The sequence below is a fragment of the Erithacus rubecula genome (assembly GCF_903797595.1).
Source record: "Erithacus rubecula genome assembly, contig: scaffold_115_arrow_ctg1, whole genome shotgun sequence".
Taxonomy (NCBI): domain Eukaryota; kingdom Metazoa; phylum Chordata; class Aves; order Passeriformes; family Muscicapidae; genus Erithacus; species Erithacus rubecula.
In genome coordinates, this window is record NW_027636246.1 from 262,920 (window position 1) to 285,513 (window position 22,594).

Genomic DNA, 22,594 nt, shown 5'->3' on the forward strand with positions numbered 1-22,594 from the left:
AATGAGCCCCGTGGTGCATTTGGTGCTGAGCCCTGGAACCTCAGGGCCTGAGAGGAGATTGCACAAACCTCTCCAGATTTCAAAGTCAGAAGAAAAACCCAAAATGTCTCAAAGCATTAATGGGTCCCATTGAGGTCCATCACCAACACAGGCTCCTCATGGACTGTTTGGTGGAGAGAATTGAAGGCCATGATTGCCCAAAAACTTCTGAGACTTGGAGAGGAAAGGAAAAAGGAAAGTACCTTAAAAAATCTGAAGTACCTTGAAGCATTGAGTCCCACTGAGTGTTGTTACTGAGAAAGGCTCTCTAGAGACTAATTAAAACAGATAATTGGAGGAAATGATTCCACAAAGCTTTGAGAGACTCCCAGGCAAAAGCAAAACCCAAAGTCCTCTAAAAAACCTGCAGTCCCTGGGAGCATGAAGGAGCCGCCAGGGCCATTCCTGACCAAGGCTCCCCAGGGACTGGTCCCAGCAGATCCCTGAGACCACTGGGATGTGGGGGGGATGCTGAGGGCAAGACATGGGGCGACAGTGCCCAGCCTTGCTGGGGCTGTGCCAGGAGGCCCCAGTGGCTCAGGACAAGGTGTCTCCTCAGAGCCCTTGGTGGCACAGACCCTGCTGTCCCCCAGGGCTCCAAGACTTGTCTTCTCTTTGTTCCCATCTGTCATCTCTGCCTCCAATTTCCTCCTATGACTGGAACCTGGGGACACTTTCTCAGTTGTGTCCCTCAGTGGGATCCATTAAAACTTTCAGAAACTTTGAAGTTTGATTCTGGCTTGGAGTTCTTGAGAGGTTTCTTCAGCTCCCTCTCAGGGACTGATGTTCAGGGATACATCCCCAACCCCCAAGAGTGTCATTAAAGTCCTTGTGCTGTGTCTGTGCCGCTGAGCTGGGCCAGGCTCCAGCACAGAGGCAGCTCCTGGCAAGGGCAGCACTGCAGAGAGACAGCTCTGCCCAGGAGCAGCTCCTGTGAACAGCCCAGCAGGGCTGGGGCTTTGCCTGCAGCTACCCCGTGCACAGCACAGAGGCACAGAGAGGTTAAACTCAGCCTGGGCTGGGAGCACAGAGCAGAGCTCAATGAGGGCTCACTAGAGCAGAAATCCTCACAGTGTTTGGAACAGTCACTCTCTGGCTGTGGGAAGGTAAGCTGCAGTTCCTGCAGGGATCTCCTGAAGCTGGCACATGCCACAGCTTTCAGAACCTTCCAGGAGGACTCTCAGAGCTGCTGCAGTGCAGGGGATGTGGCCCTGGGCAGGGCTGGGTTTCCCTGCTGCAGCACCCGAGGCACAGCCCCAGGCAGCTCCCTGTGTCCAGGCTCTGCTGCAGGGCTGAGCAGCCAGGGCTGCAGCCAGGGGTGCCCAGGGCTGTCCTGCAGAGCAGGGTCCTGCAGCCCAGGGCTCTGTGCTGGGGCAGGGACTCTGCTGCCAGGGGCAGTTCTCAGCCAGCCCGGGGAGCTACTCCCAGCACTGGGGAGAAGCTGTGGGGACAAGGAGTGACCCTGAGCAGGGCAGGTGCTGCTGCTGGAGGTGCTGGGTGGGGCAGGGCTGCTCCCAGCTCCAGACCAGCCTGGGCACAGCTCTGGAGAGCACTTCCCAAAAGAAGGTGAGCCTGGTATTGCTTGTAAAGATCAGGAGATTTCTTGAGAGTGTTTTCAATTTCCTCCTTAGAGAAGGATGGGACAGACAAAAAGATTTTTGCTTTTTATACTTTTTTCCTAGTCTTGTAATTCTGTAAAACTATTATTATATCCTTATATAACTACAATCTTTTAATATCTCTAGTACACCTCCTAACCTTTCTTTTAGATTTTTTGAACAATAAGCTGACCTTCTAAATACATTCCTGAAATAATGTCTAGTCTTATTATCAGGAAAAGGACCTACAAGAAGAACATTGTTTTGTTTAGTTTTGTTTTTTAAGCAGAATGTGAGCAGTCATAGAAAAATAGGGGCAAGGAATCCTTTGGAACTACTCCAATGAGTTGACCCAGGGGTGTGTAACAGGGGAAACCAAATCTCCTATTGGATGTTCCTGTTAAATATCCTAGTTAAACAACCTTAATGCATTGTTGGAATTGGGGCTAGGTGTGCCACATTCCCACTGGGACACCTGGAAGCTTCCAATAACAATCTGTTTTGTACTTTACCATTGTAACACTCTTGCAAGGTTTTTTTATTCTCTTTTGATTATAGACGAACAAACAGACACCAGAAGGATGAGGGAAGCAGAACAGGAATTGTACTCAGAGAATCATAGAATATTCTGAGTTGAAAGGGACACACAGGATCATCAAAGTAATGTTTGAACATTTACAGAGACTCCAGTTTTTTAACTTGGTGTGGTCAGTCTCTCTGCTGGGTGCCTCCTAAAGGCCCTTCAGCCACTCTCCAGCCCCGGGCAGCACCAACATCCCCTTTGCAGGGCCCAGCAGGGCTCTCCTGAGCTGCCATTGCCCACCTGCAGAGAGACCCTGCCCCAGCAGGGCTCTGCAGACAGGCAGGTTTGTGTGGGACAGGTGAGGGCACAGAGGGTGGGATGGGCTCTGTAAGCCTGGCAGGGCTCTCAGGAGGGAAATATCCAGGCCCAGGGAGATGCTCGGGGAAGGAGAGGGGGCTGAAGAGAGCAATGCTGGGGGCAGGAGGGCACTGTTGGTGTGTGGAAGGTGCCGTGCACAGCTGGGTATGGGAACACTGCCCTGAGTGCCCGGCTGTCTCTGCCCTGCCCTCCCAGGCACAGCACCACAACATCTTCTCTTGTTTCTGCACTCCTCTGATACTGTCATTGTAAACTGCAGCTCTCAGGGAGGCTCTGGGTTTGCAGCACTGAGTCAGGCACTGCCCTTGGGATTCCTGCCAGGCAGGGGTGTCCATGGGAATGGGGTGTCCAAGCTTCCCTGTGACCTGTGGGGCTGAGGGCAGAGCAGTGCATGGGAAAGGGGAATGAGCTGAGCCTCCTCCCTGAGATCCCATCATGGACACACCTGGGAGTCTCCTTGCTGTGTTCTTCCAAGCTCTGAGCTGCCCTCCTTGGTGCAAATCTGTGCCAGAGCCTCTCAGAGTTCTCTGAGTGTCCCAAGGGGAAGTGCAGAGATGCCACAGCTGAGGAAATGCTGTTGGGTTTGCCAAGGGAATGGTGAGTGTTCTTGGCAGAAGGGGGTACTGAGGTGTTGCTCAGAGACCATTAAAGAAGGTCAGCCATTCAGGGATTCCTCTGCTCTCAGCAGAGTTTGGTTATCCCAGGGTGATACAGAAGTGTGACTGTGCTCTGATTCCAGCCAAAAGTGCAAACCCAGGGCAGTTGAGAACAAGCCCATCCAGCCCCTCACCTTACCCTGAGCCACAGGGAATCTTCTCCCTCTCAGATCTCTCACTGGCAAACTGTGAGTGCAGCAGAAATGCTGGGGATTTCTATCCTCAGAGAACCAGCAATCATGTGGGTAGGAAAACAAATCCTAATACCAACTCCTGCCATCCTTTTGATTTGTGAATGCAGTAGCTACCAAGCCTTTCTGCATTAGGAGTGATTCCACTGGCAAATCCTAAATATCCAGCCTTGTCCCTCTGCCACACAGCCATAAACCCAGGGCAGCAGGGCAGGGATGGCTCCTCAAGAGCCTCTATGCAATGGCCTGGCTGCTCCTGGCACACTCAGACAACACAACTTCAGCTCAGTCAGGGACCTGGGTAAAGTTTTTCCCAGAGCAGGAACAAGGGTGGGTTAGCCGCAGTAGGAATCTACAGAGAATGGTGCAGGTTTGGCTCAAAGCAGCCTCAGCTGACTAGTCACTGTCCTTTATCTATGAACAGGTCCCCATGTCCAGAGACAGCAAATGTCCAACAGCAGCTCCATCAGCCACTTCCTCCTGCTGCCATTGGCAGACACACGGCAGCTGCAGCTCCTGCACTTCTGCCTCTTCCTGGGCATCTCCCTGGCTGCCCTCCTGGCCAACGGCCTCATCATCAGCGCCGTAGCCTGCAGCCACCACCTGCACACCCCCATGTTCTTCTTCCTGCTCAACCTGGCCCTCACCGACCTGGGCTGCATCTGCACCACTGTGCCCAAAGCTATGCACAATTCCCTCTGGGACACCAGGAACATCTCCTACTCAGGATGTGCTGCACAGCTCTTTCTGTATATATTCTTCCTTGGAACAGAGTATTCCCTTCTGACCATCATGTGCTATGACCGCTACGTGTCCATCTGCAAACCCCTGCACTATGGGACCCTCCTGGGCAGCAGAGCTTGTGCCCACATGGCAGCAGCTGCCTGGGCCAGTGGCTTTCTCAATGCTCTGCTGCACACAGCCAATGCATTTTCCCTGCCCCTGTGCCAGGGCAATGTCCTGGGCCAGTTCTTCTGTGAAATCCCCCAGATCCTCAAGCTCTCCTGTTCACACTCCTACCTCCGGAAATTTGGGGCTTCTACTTTTACTACTTTCTTAGCACTTGGCTGTTTTGTGTTCATGGTTTTCTCCTATGTGCAGATCTTCAGGGCTGTGCTGAGGATCCCTTCTGAGCAGGGACAGCACAGAGCCTTTTCCACCTGCCTCCCTCACCTGGCTGTGGTGTCCCTGTTCCTCAGCACTGGCACATTTGCCCACTTGAAGCCCTTCTCCATCTCCTCCCTATCCCTGAATCTGTCCCTGTCAGTTCTGTACTCAGTGATGCCTCCAGCCCTGAACCCCCTCATCTACAGCTTGAGGAACCAGGAGCTCAAGGCTGCAGTGTGGACACTGATGACTGGCTGCTTTCAGGAACATTAAACTGCTAGCCAGTTTCTGAAAATCACTTGTAATAACAGCCGTCTTTGATACTTCTTCTTGGTTTGGTTGTGGGGTTATTTTTCCTTTGTTTTAGTTTTATCATACTGTCCATAAAAAGAGCCACTCTGTGTTCCATTGCTCATTATGTTTCTCCATCTTCGCTGTGGCCAGAAAATGTGTCAATAAAGGGTTGCAGTCTTCATGGCTTTAAACACACTGAAGGATTTCTCTCCCAGCCAAGTTTTCTCCAGAGATGACCCTTTTGTTCCCTCCTCTGGAGCTGCAGCAGCAATGTCTGTGTGCAGAGCTGGGGCTGATCAGTGCTGGCACAGCAGCTGTGCCCAGCAGCAGCAGCAGCATTTGGTGTTGCCAATGCTGCTTCTGTGCCACTGCCCCATTGCCCTCCTGCCCCTCGTGTTGCTGCAGGGCCTCAGTGCTCTCGGGGCCAGGCACAGCCCTGGGGGTGGCAGTGCCAGGGCTGCAGCAGGGACAGGCCATGGGCACTGCTGGGGCAGCGCTGATGCCTCAGGGCAGGGCCTGGGGGCTCCAGGCTCCTTGGCCAGGCTCTCTCCACAACACTTGGCCAGGCCAATGCTGAGCAGAGAAAACCCCTGTGAGCAGCCCTAGGCTGGCCGTGGGCAGGCTGGGGGCAAACAGCATGGCTGGTGCTCTGCAAGGTCCCTGCAAGGGGGAGACCCTGGCAAGGAGCAGCAGAGCAGGGGCTGATCCATCCCCACTGTGGTGGACAGCCCAGGGCAGCGTCCCAGAGCCTCCTCATGCACCTGCCAACAACATCCCCCCTCTGCAGCCCTGGCCTCTCCCCCAGCTGACACAGGTGCTGCATCCTTGCAGGCACAGACACGGCAGCACTGACTCAAGACCCCCTGTTTGCACTGCACAGAGCAGGCATCAGCACCCCCATGGTGCTGCTGTGGGGAGATGGAGCTGAGTGAGCACAAATGCCACTAGGAAGAGCTGGGGAATGTGAGGGAAACCACTCAGGTTTGTTGTGGCCTCTGCAGTCGGCCAGAAAGTTTGTTTCCATGAGCTGTGATTTTCCTGTCCCACTGCAGATGTTGTTGCTCAGATCCAGAGCTGCCTGGCAGCCACACTCACACAGCTCTGAGCATTTCCTTTACTTGACCTTTGTTTTCTTTACTCTTTTTAGCTCCCCATTTCTTCCTCTTGCCCATTATTCTAACCTCCCCTGTATACAGCCCATCCCTGTTTGTCCTTTCTTCTCTGGACCCCGTTTTCAGTTCTTCAGCTGGCACCATGGGAACTTCCCATGGAAAGCAGGATCATCCTACAAGTGCTTCAGGAATTGTCTGCAGCCTCCTGCAGTGTCTCGTGCTGCTCCCTTGCCAGAGGCACCACAGGCCAGGGGGGCACATCTGGGCTGCTGTGTCTGGGTCTGGGGCTCCCTGTTCTGGGCAGTGAGGAGAGGCTGGAGAGGCTCTGCAGGACTGACAGGATGGGCTTTGAGGCTGTGAGGAGAAGCTGAGGGAACTGGGCTGCTGGACCTTCTGAAGAGGAGGCCCAGGGCTCATCCTGAAACTGCTCCAGGGTGGTTTCAGAGAATCACAAAATCAGCCAGGCTGCAAAAGACCTTGGAGAACATCAAGTCTGACCTGTGCCCTGACACCACCTTGTCTCTCCTGAGGCTCCTCTTGTCCAAGATAAACAACCTCAGCTCCCTCAGCGATTCCTCACAGGACTTGTGTTCCAGACCCCTCACCAGCCGTGTTGCCCTTCTCTGGACACAGTCCATCCCCTCCATGTCCTTCTTAAATGTGGGGTCCCAGAACTGGAGACATCATTGGAGGTGCTGCCCAACCACTAGCGAGCACAGGGGAAGAATCACTGCCCTGGTCCTGCTGGCCACATCATTCCTGATCCAGGCCAAGTGCCTTAGGCCTTCTTGGCCACCAGGGCATACTGCTGGCTCATGTCCAGCCTGCAGTCCATCAGTGTCCCTAGGTCCCTCTCTGCCTTGATTCTATCCAGCCACCCTGTCCCCAGCCTGGAGCACTTCAGGGGTTGTTGTGGCCAAAGTGCAGGACCCAGCTCTTGGTCTTGTTAAACCTCACCTTATTGGATTTGGGCCCTTTATCCAGCCTGTCTAAGTGTCAAGGGAGGTTGGACTCCCAGCCAACTTGGTGTCACCTGGGTAACACGAGACCTTAGATTGCCAAAATGGTCTCCATTATTCCATGAGGCCTCCCAGTGTCACAATATCCCTTTGCTTCCTTGGGAGCCCTTGGCATCACAAAGTCCCTCAGATCCTTGGGCTCCAAAGTGTCAGCACAGTGGATCCCTGGGCCCCACAGTGTCACAATGGTGCCTTGGTCCCCCAAGGCCCTGCAGTGTTCACAGTGGATCCTTGGTTCCATGAGGTCTCACAGTGCAATAATGCTCTCCTTGGTTCCATAGTGTCACAATGGCCTCTTTGTTTCAAGGGGCACCACAGTGTCAAACATGTTTCCTTCGTCCCATGAGGAGCAACACTGCCCCCTTGGTTCCATGGGGCCCTGCAGTGGCACAATGGCCCCATCATTAAACAAGGTCCTGCTCTGTCACAATGCTCTGCATGGTCCCACAAGGCCCTGCAGTGTCACAGTGGCCTCTGTGGTTCCATGAGGACCCAGAGTGTCACAATGCACTCCTTGCTTCCATGTAGCCCCACAGTGTCACAGTGGCCCCTTGGTTCTGTGTGCCATGTTGTTCATAGTGTCACTCTGGTCCTGTGAGTTCCACAAGGCCCTGCAGTGTCACAATGGCCCCTTGCTTTCCCAGGGCCTTGCAATAACACAATCATCACAGAATCACCCAGACTGGAAAAGACCTTGGAGAGCCATCAAGTCCAACCTGTGACCCAGCACCAGCTTGCCACCCTGAGCATGGTAGTCAGTGCCACATCTAGTCTATCCTGAAACACTTCCAGGGATGGTGACTCACCCACCTCCCTGGGCAGCCCATTCCAATGCCCAGTCACTATTTTATTCAAGAATATTTCCTAATGTCCAACCTAAAACTACCCTAGTACATGTCATGACTGTGTGGTTTTGTCCTTTCACTGTTCCCTGACGGAAGAACCTCACCTTTACCTGTCTGCACCCTCCTGTCAGGGAGTTGTAGAGAGTGATGAGGTCTCACCTGAGCCTCCTCTTCTCCAGGATAAATATCCCCAGTTCCCTCAGCTGCTCTTCTCATTACTTTTGTTCCACACCCCTCACCAGCCTTGTTGCTCTTCTCTGGACACACTCCAACACCTCCATGTCCTTCCTAAATTGGGGGCCCAGAACTGGACATAGCACTCATGGTGCTGCCCAACCCCCTGCCAAGTGCAGGGGAAGAATCACTGCCTTGGTCCTGCTAGCTGCACCATTCCTGATCCATTGGAATTCCAGGGGTTGGATGGTAGAAATGTTGGGGATTGTGTGGAGACAAAGTGTTATTGATTGTCAGCCATGAAGGGTCTTGATTTTCATACCTATTCAGACTGCATTAGAAGGTGCAGGAGGTCAATATGAATTGGACATTGCTGGTATCAATCTATAAATATGAAAAGAAAACTTAACAGGACAAAACATTTCTCTCTGCAATTCTTTCAGTATAATATACAGCATATTCACTTTGAATACGCTTCTGAAATCCGTCTAACTTACCACAGAAGAATTGAAAACTTAAATTATTCTCAAGGGCATTTCTTGTTTGGGTGTTTTGAAGACATTTTATGAGCCTTTGTCACTGAAATCCTGAACTGAAGAGCTCAAGAAAGAAGAGTTCTATTTTATGTTTGCCATGGATTTAGCCTTGGTCAAATTGCCAGTGCTTCCACTAGAATTTTTTACACATTTACTGCTGTGAGATAGGATTATGAGGAAGGCCAAACAAGCTCAAACTTTAAAGGGCACAAAGAAAGTATGAAAAAAACCCTCAGAATAATACTTTCAGAACGCTACTCTTCCCCCAACAACGTCTTTTCTTTCACACTGATAACATACAGAAACAGATCAGTCAGTTTGCCATTACTAAAAATAGCTATTCACCAATTTACTTGGATGTGGAGAACTTCTCTTCAGTCTGTGGAGATTTCTCCACAAGAAAACACTTTTCTTCTGGCCTCTATGTCACAGTGAATCAGCCATTCAGGAGAACATAAATCGGATCACTGTGTGGAAATCCCTTCCTTGACTCACAGTTATCCCAAATCTAATTGTGAGGACCTATCAACTTATGGGGCACACTTTAAAGATTATAATAATTCAAACAAAAGCTCTTTTCATCTTAGAAAGCAGAGTTCTTTCTTCTTCTCTTCCCTGGGGGACAGCAGGGATCTTCATCTCTCTCCTCTCTATTCAAATTTCTCATGGGATCACAGCCATTTCAGTATCTACTTTCTTTAGCAAAAACCCCTCTGCTCATGTCTACAGTTAAAACATTTCATCCTGCTCATAATGCATTTTCTCTGAGTTATAGGGAAGCAAGAGTCTCTTCTCCATGGCTTAAAAACAGAGAAATTTCAGTCCATGACTCACCTCCTTCTGTCATCTGAGACCTGACTCTTCCTTTTGTCTGACCTTGGTGTTTTCATGCTGTTTCTGTGCCTATCTTCAGCTTGGTCCTGTTCTTTCACTCAGGAGAGACAACAAAGTGTCTGCAAGTCTCATTTAGTTAAAGAGTTACTTCAGTTAAGGAGTTCATAATTTGCCAGGCCTGCAGATGGTCAAGTGATCTCTCCTGGGCCACAGTCCAGAGTTATTTTACGATGGAAACTTTTTCAGTGGCTGCACTGGGGGCCTGGGCCAGGATAGCAGGGGCCAAGGCCAGAAGGGCAGGGGCTGCTCTGGGAGGGGGGCAGGATATCAACAGCCAGGCTCGAACTCAGAGGCTGCATCCATGGGCCAATGGCTCCCTGTCCCCCTTGCCTGGGGTTTCTGGAAAAACTCATCAGGGGCAACATTCCAGCCACACCATGGGCCAGTCTGGACACTCTAGGGGGAGGGGGAAGCAGGCAGGACCTCAGCAGCTGATGGCCCTGCCTAGCAATCCCCCTTCCTCAAAATTTGGAAGACACAAACAGAAGACACAGAAAGAAAGACAAAATAGTTACAGAGTATCCCAGTCTGAGGTTTCTCCTTTGCCCCGAGATCACCTCAGAAGGACATGAAGTGATTCAAACCCTGTTTTTTTTCTGAAGCAGCCAAAGAAACATTGCCGGAGACGGTTTTCTCTTGTTCCAAGGATTGTTTATTACTTCTTAACTCAGGGACTTTTTGCCTGGCCAGCAGCAGTCTACTCAGCCTGGCATCCATTGTGGAATCTGCCTGGTGAAGGCAGGGCTTATCTTATATAGTTTGTACTACGTATTACATGTTCATAAAATTTTCCCAATACAATACAATTTTATTAATGGTCCAGCCCTGACTCCATCCAATCCAAAAGTGCCAACGTGTCACCCAATATGGATGACATGGAGAAGAAGGAGTAAAAGGTGTCCACCCCCCAAATTCTCCATCTTGGCCACGTGTCCCTTATCATAAACATTCCATAAAATCTATTTATCTATGTTCTAAAAATCTAATTTACACTTTACTAATTTTGGTGACCTGTTTCCATTCTCCTTGTGCTGACAACTTCCCCCAGGGGTTAGAATTCAGCACCTGAGACACCAGGGTCTCACTCAGGAGTTTTTGAGACCCTCGCCAGGGGGGTTTTGAGACCCCCAAGGAGGCCAGGGTTATGCCCTGGGCTCCCACATCTCCGCCCATTGTTTGCACCAAAACCACTCTTTTCACAGCTTTGTTCATGGCGTGCTGAATGCACGGGATGATGTACGGCAAAGCAATGAGAATAGCAACAAGTCCCACTAATATATACAACCTACTTTCAAAATTTCCTTCCATAAAGGAGAAAGATCAAGAGTCAAACAGACCATCCAGCCACGATAACTGTGCTAGAACTCGGAAGGATGGTTTGTTTGAGACTACAGTATAATTGCTATATACATTCTGATTTGGAGTAACAACCATTGTTTAGTTCTTTGTCACTCCCGAAACACTAAACACAATTCAAAAGTCCATTGTCGAACCAAAAATTTGTAATTCTTCAGGTTTGAAAAAGACCACAGGGAGAAATTGAACCCACACATGCCATCCATTCACAGGAGTTGTCACAACTCGCATCTCTCATGAAGGGATGCCCTCTAGAATGGGCCATTCTTTCACTGGCAGTCCCACCAGACATATTGAAAATCGCTTTTTTAGCCTGGAATGTCTCAAACAAATTGTGTCCAACCCCACTGTCTGTGCTAAATTTTCCCAAACTTTCTCCCTTGGCTGCATCACTGGTAAATCTGCTTTGTTACCTGACATAGTTGACAAAAGATACAACAGCATATAAATATTCATGTTTCACTGTCAGTCCTTAAGTCTTTTATATCTTGTTTGAAGAGAAGTTCACATCCTTTGTCCTTGATTCCGTCTGCGAGCTCCCTTCTTCACTTCCAGGACTGGCATCTGCTCGCGTCTTGGCCGGACATTGCCTCACATATCTCACTGGCTTCCATATCCGTCCGCTCTCTGTGGAGACACAAGCAGAACCCTTCCCCCAAATGCTTACTTTGAAAGCTTTTCAACTTTCTCTGTCTCTAAATTTTTGATCAAAACTGGAGAATTTTCCGTTCAACTATTATTTCAACTATTACATAACAAAAGAAACAAACCCAAAGTTTACAATCTTCTGCAAATAAACACAATAGAATAATTAACAATGCTTTAAACAACAGACATACATTTACAATATTAAATAATCATCAATTTAAAAAAAACTGTGTCATCACCTCAGAGTCTGCAGACAGATCACAAACCTTGATTCAATGAGGAATTAGATGGTCATCTCCGGAAAATGAGCACCAAATTCACTTCAAAGTCAGCTTCAGCTGTTATATTGATAAGTCAAATTGCCAATTCAAACGACTCGAATATTATTTTGATGCAGAAAACACCTGGGTTTACACAATTTCTCTTTCAGTTAGAATCAAGGCTTGGCCAGAGCCTAAATTCTAATTGGAAGAGAACTCCCTGACATCTTCTTATTAAAGAAAAAAACCACAACTCTTAACAACAAAGATACAATTAAACATTTCAAAAATAAATCAAATTCCTCTAACAACTTGTTTTCTCTAAAATTCTTATTTAGGTTAAGATACTTTGAGCATGGCAAGACACTGCAGTGCTTCTGTGATAGCAACTCAGGAAAACCAAAACACTAGGAATTTGTTCTGAGAATGAAGCTCAAATAATTTTCTGGAATTCTGCAAAATATTCAAAACCATAAGATAGCACAGTGCCAGGTCACAGAAGACCTGCCAAAATAAAAGAGAGAATTAATAAAAGGAAAACAAAGAAACATTAATTTCACAACTTAGCTGATTATCTTCATACATTTGATTCAAGGACACGTCTGGAGGCTTTCCAAAACTTACTTAAAATATTGAAAGATTTCAGATTAAACAATGAAACGGAACACAAAATTGTTCTGTTATACAGAATTCATACAATCTTATTGCAGTGTTTTTAAAATTAAATACAGAAATTAAATTTAAATTCTAAAATCTAACTCAAAATCTATTGATTTATATTGACTGTATTGCAAATATTATAAACTGGCTTCTTTAAAACAATTAACTACAGGAAAATTAAAACTCAATGTTGACATTTAGATAAATGTCTATTCATATCTGAACAATAACATAAATATAGATGATATGTATTCAAATAAAATACAAAATACCTTATTATACCTTCAATTATTAAAATACCTAATACTATTAAAATACTTTCACAATTCTTAAAATTTCTGCGTCTTTTTTTAACAACAATAAAAAAGAAACACCTTTAGTTTAACATACAAGAACTGAAAATAAAAGTGAGTTCGTTATCATGTTCCCTTGCTCTGTTTGTTCTCCACAATATAGGTAAAAAGCAGCTCTTGGCATCTCTCCATCCCCCATCCCTCCTCCCCTCTGCAGCACTGGGTCTGTGCAGGCAGGGCAGAGCAGCGGGGGTGCTGCCGGAGCCTCTGGGAACCAGGCGGCTGCACCCCCCTCCCTCGGTGAGTCCCAGAGCTGTGACCTCACGCTGCTGCGCCGTGGGTTTGAACGGGCTGTGTCCGGACTGGCTCTGTCTCAGCAGCTGCCTGCAATTGCTCAAAAGTTGTTAATGTTTTCTCCTTTGACTTTAAAAAGCATAAATTTCTTTCCCCATTAGAATCTGCCAGTTCTAATGTGGATATCTCAGGTTTCCCTGAAACAGGGCATTCACCTCGTCCCCCAGCATTCCTAACAGGTGGAGGCAGGTCTGTCAGTGCCTTTTCATACTTCCCGCTTTTCTGCGTCCCGGTTGCCGCCGCAGGTTGCCTATCCCCGGACATCCCCAAGCCCGCGCTTTTCCCTGCTTTTTCGCGGTCCTGTCCCCCTCCCCTCTGTCCTCCATGGCCCAGGGAGTTGCCTGTAATGCCCTCCCACCTTCTGGGGTCAGGATTTCTGAAGAGGCAAAATAGCAATAATCTAAGTTTTCTAACTCACTTGGAAATAATTCTAACTTAATTTTTCCCCGACCTTGCTGTTGGCAAGGCCTTTCCTGAACCACCTGCTGCTGGCAAGGCAGTCATAAACTTCCCTCCCCCAGCTCATGGCTAGGTGAGAATCCTTCCCCAGTCTCTGAGGGACTTCAATTGCTTTCTCTGCCTGCTGATAGCAAGGCAGCCATAAACCTCCCACCCCCTGCTCATGGTTAGGTGGGAATCCTATGATGAGCCTGATTCTAAACCAACCAATTCGTCCAAAATCGATTTGGAGGTTCCTGAAACCGACCAGCAGTGCACAGGAGCGAGGCTTCCCGGGACACCTCCTCTCTGACTCGCGTCTGGAACTTGGCTTTTCTTGGCAGAGGGCCAGAAATCTCTTCCCCAGTCCTCTTCATCAGCGTGCCTCTTCTGAAGCTCGGTCGTCTGGGGGTCTGTAACTGCCTTTGCAGGCTACATAGATACACCAGGGTCCGTGCCAAATGTCTCTGCCTGAGGGGGTCTCCTCCATCTCTGTGCATCTAGTTGAGCTTGCCCTTCTGAGGGTCGGTACCTGCCTTTGCAGGCTGCAATGCCAATCCAGAGGGATGACAAGTGTCAGGGTCCAGGGGTCCGCAACCACCTTTGTGGGCTGAAAGTGACCACCCAGAGATGCCAGATGTCAATGCCCACCCAGAGGAATGCCAGATGTCAATACCCACCCAGGGATGCCAGATGTCCCATTCTGAAGTTTCTCCTTAGACCCGAGATCACCTCAGAGAGATATGAGGTGGTCCAAACCCTGGTTCTCTCTGAAGTAGCTGAAGAGTGATTGCCGGAGACGGTTTTCTCTTGTTTCAAGGATTGTTTATTATATCTTATCTCAGGGACCTTTTACTTGGCCAGCAGCGGTCTGCTCAGTCTGGCATCCAGGGTGGAATCTGCCTGGTGAAGGCAGGGCTTATTTTATGTAGTTTGTACTATGTGTTACATGTTTACAAAATGTTCCCAATACAATACAATTTTATTAAATGGTCCAGCCCTGACCCCATCCAATCTAAAAGCGCCAACGTGTCACCCAATATGGATGACATGGAGAAGAAGGAGTAAAAGGTGTTCACCCCCCAAATTCTCCATCTTGGCCACGTGTCCCTTATCATAAACATTCCCAAAAGTCTATTTATCTACATTCTAGCAATCTAATTTACACTTTACTAATTTTGATAGCTTGTTTCCATTCCCTCTGGGTTTGCAATTTCCCTCAGGGGTTAGAATTCAACGCCTGAGACACCAGGGTCTCACTCAGGAGTTTTTGAGACCCTTGCCGTGTTGGTTTGAGACCCCCAAAGAGGCCGGGGGTATGCCCTGGGCTCCCACAGAACCCCACAACACCCTGCAATGGAGGATTCTCCTTGCCTCTGCCAGGTTCTCCTTCTTCATTTCTGGCCTGTGTGCTCCTGGCTTGAGCTCCCCACCATGGTCATTCCTGGTGGTGGGGAGGGGGAGTGAGGATTTCAGTGCCAATGTGGGAGGTGCCAGCAGGGTCAGAGATGTGTGGAGGTGACAGTGATTGAGTGATGGGATGTGCAGATGGACACAGGAACAAGATAACACCTCTGAGAGAAACCTCTTGGAGATTTGGGGTATTTTTCTTTGTAAAATGAATACAGACAAAGAGCAAAGCTTTGCTCAAAGGGTTTATTGATTATTCAGGGGAAATGGCCCAGGGCTCAAAGGGTTCAGAGGGTTCCTCCAGGGGTGATCATCTCCTCATGCCGCCAGAGGGAATCAGGACACCGGTGTCCCCATAACTTGCAATCCTAAAAATCAAAACCCAGAATGTGACCTCTGGTGCCCACTGGCATAGGAGAGGGGCCCTGTCCCCACCCCTCTCCCTGCAGGCACAGCTCACCTAGGCACCCAGAGAGGCAGCCAGGCGCTTCTGCCGCAGAACAGCCTCCAGCTTTTCAACAACTGGGGGCTGGGGACAAACACAGCATTAGAGACACACTGGGGGCACTGGGCTGCACTGGAATGTGGGCAAAAGCACGGGGTCCTTGGGGAAAGGGGTTCTGCAGGGAGCAATGGGGGGCAGGAGCTGCTGTGCTCCTGCCCAGAAGCCCCCAGGGGATGCTGGGGGAACAGGGGTGGGAATACAATGGGGCCTGGGAAATAGGTTCTCTGGGGAGGATCTGTGGGGAAGGGGAGTTGTCTAGGGTGTCAGAAGGGGTGCAATGGTCTGTGCTGGGACAAACTGGGATGGTCTGGGGTGTGCTGGCCGCGCAAGGGGAGGGTCTGACATGGGCAGAACTCATGGTACGCACCAGAGGCGTCTCCAGGTTCACAACATTGTCTAAATCAATCTGCAGAGAGAACAGGAGACTTTGCTGGGCACTGGGAAGGCCCCTGTGCCAGCAAGGGATAGGCGGACACAGCTACCCCCAAATTCCCAGAGGGGATGCCCTCCAATCCCAGCACACCACTCACCTCCTGGAGATCATCTTGGGTTCCTTCCAGGAGCGCCTGGAAAAGGAGAACAAAAGCTTGGTCTGGATTGGACCCTGTGTGGCTGTGGGGGCACAGGGGTGCAGGGAGCAGGGTGGGGACGATGGGGTGGGATTTCAGGGCCTCCAAGGAGATCTTTTTGAGGTGGGGAGAGACCCAAAGACATTGAACTGGGGTCAGTGGAGGGCCCAAGGGACAGGGCTGGGGCTGGAAAGGGGCTCGGTGTAAGGTAAAGGGGAGGAGAAAGAAATTGCAGGGTAGGGACATGGGGTGCAAGGAAGGGGCTGGTGGGGGACAGAATAACGAGGATGGGTGGGGACAAAAGAGGCAGGACCCAGAGAGGATTTGGGAAGGGGGGTGAGTCAGGGAATTGTTGAAGGGGACCCTGCTGCTTTGGTCAGGAAGAAAGGCAAAGGATTGAGGGGGCACATGGAAGCAAAGACCTTGGGCATGGTCAGTGGGAGGCATTTGGGGACCCTGGAGAGGACACAGAGGAGGGAGCAGGGAGGGAATTTCTGAAGGGACCCAGAGTGTGGGATGGGAGGCGACCAAGGGCAGGGTGTGGGGACAGCGTTTGGCTGGTGCCTCACCTTGGCCTGTGCCGGGGTACACAGCAGGATGGAGAAGAGCAGGGCCACGCTGAGCACAGCCACCTTCATCTTCCTCTTGCTATGGACAGCACTGACTGAGGCTGCAGCAGGGCAGGAGCACATTTATCCCTGCCAGGACTCCTCCCTCCACCCTCCCTGACAGCCCCCAGGCCAAAGCCCGGCTTGGCACAGTCCCCAGTCATGGCCACAAGCCTGGCCCTGGCACAGAATCTATCCCATCCATGGCACTGATCCAGCCCCCTCCCTGCATACCCCCAGCTTCCTGCATGGGGCAGCTGCCCCTGGAAGGGACCAGGCACCCGGGGGACCAATGGAGGCAGGCAGGGATCCAAAGGCTGCTGGGGACCCTGTGGGGACAACCCCCACTCCAACACAATCCATCCTCCAACAGCCCCCTTGGGCAACACCCCCCATCTCCTGGTACCCCTCCTCTCCAAGGGTTTTTCCTTCAAGGCATCCCAGAGCTGACACCAGCCACTCACCCAGACTGTCTAAGCAGAATTGTCACTGTTCCCCATCCTGCCCCATGGGGAAAAAGCAGATGGACTGACCCCTCTTCTTGGAACAACAAGACTCCAGAATCTTGGAAAACTGAGACATGATAGGACAGGGGTGTCAACAACCTGGGAAACATCAAGGTGATTTGGATCTCCAGACACTGGAGACACTGGGGAGAACTGGGAAATGATGACCACCTGAAGACAAGGCTGAGGCTTGGGGAATTGCTCAGGTGTGGCGCTTCCCCCATTCAGACCACCCCATTATTTCACTTTCCCTGCATGGCTCAAACTGGTCCCATCTTCAGCCCCAGGGTAGAGTCCAGGTGGCAATATCCCCTGACCTGAGGCTGACCCTCATCCTGTCACACCTGCAGCCAATAAACCCTCCCAGAGCACCTGGGTCCTGCTCTGCACAGCTGCCACACACGGGGGCTGCCAGGGACCCCATCCCCAACAAGGCTCCAACTCTAGAACTGTCCCTGCCTGGGTCTTGCCCACAGCTCCCCAAGGCCCTTGTCCCCACACAGGGTCTCTGCAATGCCCTGAACCAAGGCCAGCAGTGGCCCTGAGCAGGATATGCCCATCCCTGGGACATGGAGAAGTGGGCACTTCTCCTAGAGCACCCATTGGGATCAAATTGGGCAAACAGAGGTGCCCAGGTAGGGGAAGGATGTTGGTCCCCAGCCAGCATCTCTGATAAGCCCTGTTTACCCAGAGCCTGAGGCAGCAGGAAGACATTCAGAAATCTTGGGCATCCGAGAGGTGAAAATCCCCTGTGAAGTGGTTCCTGAGGGCTGTCCATGGCTTTGATTCCCCCATCCCCTGCTGCCCATTCCCTCCTATAGCCTTCCCTGTGGGACAGCCCAGGGCTGACCCCATCCCCAAACCCATTGAATCCAAGAAGAATTGCCGCTATTCCTGCTCTAGCACTTTGAGGAAACAGTAGTGGGCACTGACTCCTCTTCCTGGGGCATCAGGAATCAGGGCAAATAGGAATGTGGGAGGACTTTGAGTCAAGGGCAGGCAGGTGATTGGGATCTGCAGTCACTGGAGACACTGGGAACTCTGGGCAATGCTGATCACCTGAGGACAAGGCTGAGGCTTTGGGAATTGCTCAGGTGGGCCTATTCTCACAGCCAGGCCACTCCATTTCCCTTTCCCAAACCAGTCCCTTTTCCCTGCCCCAGAGCAGAGTCCAGACAGGAATATCCCCTGCCCTGGTGCTGAACCCAGAGCCACTGTGGCCACCCAGAGCACCTGCGTCCTGCTCTGCACAACTGCCACACACTGGGCGTGCCAGGGACTCCATCCCCAACAAGGCCCCCTCTCTAGCACTGTCCCTGGCTGCAGTAGGCTGCAGCTCCCTGAAGCTCTTGTCCCCACACAATGTCTCTGTAGTGCCCTGAACCAAGTCCAGCAATGGCCTAGAGCAGGATGTGCCCATCCCCAGGGATGTAGGGGAGCAGGTGTTTGTCCCCAGGCAGCCACTGGAATCAAATTGGGCAAACAGAGGTGCCCATGCAGGGGAAGGATGTTGGTCCCCAGCCAGCATCTCTGATAAGCCCTGTTTGCCCAGAGCCTGAGGCATCAGGAAGACATTCAGACATCTCGGGCATCCAAGAAATGAAAATCCCCTGAGAAGTGGTTCCTGAGGGCTGTCCATGGCTGTGATTCCTGTTTGACATTCCAGGACATTCCAGAAGATTTCCTGCTTCCTAGGAGGTGCCTTGGAGTCCTGAAAGGTTGCAACGAGGTCTCCCCACAGCCTTTTCTTTTCCAGGCTGAGCAGTCCCAGCTCTCTCTGCCTGTCTCTGTCACAGAGGTGCTCCAGCCCTCAGAGAGTCTTGGTGTCCTCCTCTGGAACAGCTCTGTGAGTTCTGAGTCTTTCCTGTGCTGAGAATCCTCTTGCAAATTATTTATGCAGAAGACACCACCGATAGAAGAGGGGAAACTCATTCATCCTGAAGGACTGGCACGAGTGTAGAGTCAAACTGTAGGGACAGATCCTGGAGAGCTGACACAGCCCCCAGAGAGAAAGGAACCCTCTCACGGGGTTCTCTGAAAATGGGGGATCACTCTACCCATACTGGGAACATCCGTGTGTGTCCAGCTCGTTCTCCTCAGGCTGTTGCACATGGTAAGTGCCCGTCCAGTGCCATCTCCAACTGGCACAGATCTCCAAGGCAGCCTAGAGCTCTCCTTGGCCAAAGTTCCTAAATTAGGACCCTGCAGACACTTCCTGAATTCCTCTCCAAGGTGATTAGGAGCTTTGGTGCTTAGGAACATTGGCCAGCACACCAATGACATCCCAGCTCTTGTCCATCTGGTCAAGAATCCCCCACAGAGACACTCTGCTCTCTCATCTCTGGGATATGGGGAGCAGATATTTGTCCCCAGGCAATTACTGGGATCAAATTGGGCAAACAGAGGTGCCCAGGTAGGGGAAGGATGTTGGTCCCCAGTCAGCATCTCTGATAAGCCCTGTTTACCCAGAGCCTGAGGCAGCAGGAAGACATTCAGACATCTTGGGCATCCGAGAGGTGAAAATCCCCTGTGAAGTGGTTCCTGAGAGCTGTCCATGGCTTTGATTCCTGTTTGACATTCCGGGACTTTAGTGAATATTTCTGGTTTCTCTCTGCTGTGGATGCATCAGAGAGGTATTTTGGGTCAACTGGGAAAACATTTCAGGCCACTGCCTTGACTGTTTGCTCTAGAACTTGCACCAAGAGCCACAATGCCCATGGGGGAAGATTTTCCTCTGGAATTTTTTTGCTTTGTGCCCCATGGATGAGAGAGCAGAGTGTCTCTGTGGGGATTCTTGACCAGATGGACAAGAGCTGGGATGTCATTGGTGTGCTGGCCAATGTTCCTAAGCACCAAAGCTCCTAATCACCTTGGAGAGGAATTCAGGAAGTGTCTGCAGGGTCCTAATTTAGGAACTTTGGCCAAGGAGAGCTCTAGGAGATGATCACCCCTGGAGGAACCCTCTGAACCCTTTGAGCCCTGGGCCATTTCCCCTGAATAATCAATAAACCCTTTGAGCAAAGCTTTGCTCTTTGTCTGTATTCATTTTACAAAGAAAAATACCCCAAATCTCCAAGAGGTTTCTCTCAGAGGTGTTATCTTGTTCCTGTGTCCATCTGCACATCCCATCACTCAATCACTGTCACCTCCACACATCTCTGACCCTGCTGGCACCTCCCACATTGGCACTGAAATCCTCACTCCCCCTCCCCACCACCAGGAATGACCATGGTGGGGAGCTCAAGCCAGGAGCACACAGGCCAGAAATGAAGAAGGAGAACCTGGCAGAGGCAAGGAGAATCCTCCATTGCAGGGTGTTGTGGGGTTCTGTGGGAGCCCAGGGCATACCCCCGGCCTCCTTGGGGGTCCCAACCTCTTCCGGCAAGGGTCTCAAAATCTTCTGAGTGAGACCCTGGTGTCTCAGGCACTGAATTCTAACCCCTGAGGAAAATTGCAAACCCAGAGGGAATGGAAACAAGATACCAAAATTAGTAAAGTGTAAATTAGATTGCTAGAACGTAGATAAATAGACTATTGGGAATGTTTATGATAAGGGACACGTGGCCAAGATGGAGAATTTGGGGGGTGGACACCTTTTACTCCTTCTTCTCCATGTCATCCATATTGGGTGACACGTTGGCGCTTTTAGATTGGATGGGGTCAGGGCTGGGCCATTTAATAAAACCATACTGTATTGGGAACATTTTGTAAACATGTAACACATAGTACAAACTACATAAGATAAGCCCTGCCTTCACCAGGCAGATTCCACCATGGATGCCAGACTGAGCAGACCGCTGCTGGCCAGGCAAAAAGTCCCTGAGATATGAAACAATAAACAATCCCTAGAAAAAGAGCAAACCGTCTCCGGCAATCTCTCTTCGGTGGCTTCAGAGAAAACCAGAATTTGAACCACTTCATGACCCTCTGGGGTGATCTCGGGGCAAAGGAGAAACCCCAGACTGGGGCACCTAGCATCCCTGGGTGGGCAGTGACATCTGGCATCCTCCTGGGTGGACAGTGACATTTGTCGTCTCTGGATGTGCTGCAGCCCACAAAAGTGGGTGCAGACCCCCAGAAGGGCAAGTTCAAGAAGATGCACAGAGATGGAGGAGACCTCCCCCCAGGCAGAGACATTTGGCACGGGCCCTGGTGGATCCTTGTAGCCTGCAAAGGCAGGTACAGATCCCCAGAAGACCGAGCTTCAGAAGAGGCACGCTGTTAAAGAGGACTGTGGAAGAGATTTCTGGCCCTCTGCCAAGAAAAGCCGAGTTGCAGACGCATATCGGAGAGGAGGTGTCCCGGGAAGCCTCGCTCCTGTGCACTGCTGGTCGGTTTCAGGAACCTCCGAATCAATTTTGGACGGATTGCTTTTGGGTAAGATGGTTCAGAATCAGACGCATCATAGGATTCCCACCTAGCCATGAGCAGGGGGTGGGAGGTTTACGGCTGCCTTGCTATCAGCAGGCAGAGAAAGCAATTAAAGTTCCTCAGAGACTGGGGAAGGATTCTCACCTAGCTATGAGCTGGGGGAGGGAAGTTTATGACTGCCTTGCCAGCAGCAGGTGGTTCAGCAAGGGCCTTGCCATCAGCAAGGCCAGGGGAAAAATTAAGTTAGAAATATTTCCAAGTGAGTTGCAGGACATACATTTTTGTAATTTACCCCTTCAGAAACCCTGACCCCAGAAGGCGGGAGGGCGCTGCAGGCGACTCCCCGGGCCTGGGGGACAGAGGGGAGGGGGACGGGACCACGAAAAAATGCGGGCTCGGTGCCGCAGGGATGTCCAGGGAGGGGCAACCTGCGGGGACTGGGAAGCAGAAGGACAGGACCATGCGGGCGGCTCTCAGCCCAAAGGGGGAAGGGAGCGGCAGCCTTCACACTGACCGGGACAAAAACAGGAAAAAAGCGCGGATTCGGTGCATTTAGCTGCAAGGGATGTCCAGGGAGGGGCAACCTGTGGCAATGGCCGGGACGCAGGAAAGCGAGAATTGTGAAAAGACACAGACAGACCTGTCTCCAGCTGTCAGAAATGCTGGGGGAGGAGATGAATGCCCTGTTTCAGGGAAACCTGAGTTGTCCACATTAGAACTGGCAGATTCTAATGGGGAGAGAAATTTATACTTTTTAAGTCAAAGGTGAAAAAATTAACAACTTTGAAGCAATTGCAGGCAGCTGCCCGGACAGAGCCGGACAGAGCAAACCCAGGCACAGCAGCGTGAGGTCACAGCCCAGGCTCACCGAGAGAGGAGGGGGAGGCACAGCCACCCTGTCCAGAGGCTCCAGCAGCACCCCCACTGCTCCCCCTGTGCCTGCACAGACCCAGTGCTGCAGACGGGAGGGGAATGGGGGGTGGAGAGAGGCCAAGAGCTGCTTTTTATCTATACTGTGGAGAACAAACAGAACAAGGGAACAGGACAAGAGAGTCAGTTTTATTTTCAGTTCTTGTATGTTAAACTAAAGGTGTTTGTTTTTGCATTTTTGTTAAAAAAATAGCTGAAACTTTAAGAATGGAAAAGGTATTTTGATAGTATTAGGTATTTTAATAATTGAAGGTATAATAAGGTATTTTGTATTTTATTTGAATATATATCACCTATATTTAGTGATTTGTTATTGGTCA

At 50.6% G+C, this 22,594-nt stretch overlaps 2 protein-coding genes and 1 long non-coding RNA gene across 7 annotated transcripts in view; 1 reads left to right on the forward strand and 2 right to left on the reverse strand.

Moving 5' to 3' along the window:
- Positions 1–22,594, reverse strand: part of LOC306815332 (olfactory receptor 14A16-like) — a gene marked incomplete at its 3' end in the record, with an annotated part of 252,560 nt that overhangs the window by 108,610 nt on the left and 121,356 nt on the right. The window lies entirely within an intron of this gene.
- LOC306815338 (olfactory receptor 14J1-like) lies at positions 983–4,784 on the forward strand. Of its 5 annotated transcripts, none has more exons than XM_079331919.1 (2): positions 983–1,145; positions 3,810–4,784. In XM_079331919.1, the coding sequence occupies exon 2, from the start codon at positions 3,833–3,835 to the stop codon at positions 4,763–4,765; it is 933 nt and encodes a 310-aa protein (XP_079188045.1). In that variant the 5' UTR covers positions 983–1,145; positions 3,810–3,832; the 3' UTR covers positions 4,766–4,784. The 5 variants fall into 5 exon arrangements, with proteins under 5 accessions (XP_079188045.1, XP_079188046.1, XP_079188044.1 ...); XM_079331920.1 differs by lacking the exon at positions 983–1,145 and adding an exon at positions 1,540–1,605; XM_079331918.1 differs by lacking the exon at positions 983–1,145 and adding an exon at positions 2,250–2,297.
- Positions 15,658–16,502, reverse strand: LOC306815340. Its single transcript, XR_013777382.1, has 3 exons — positions 16,429–16,502; positions 15,821–15,856; positions 15,658–15,696 (listed from the first exon to the last, which is right to left on the reverse strand). It is a non-coding gene; the product is annotated as an uncharacterized lncRNA (long non-coding RNA).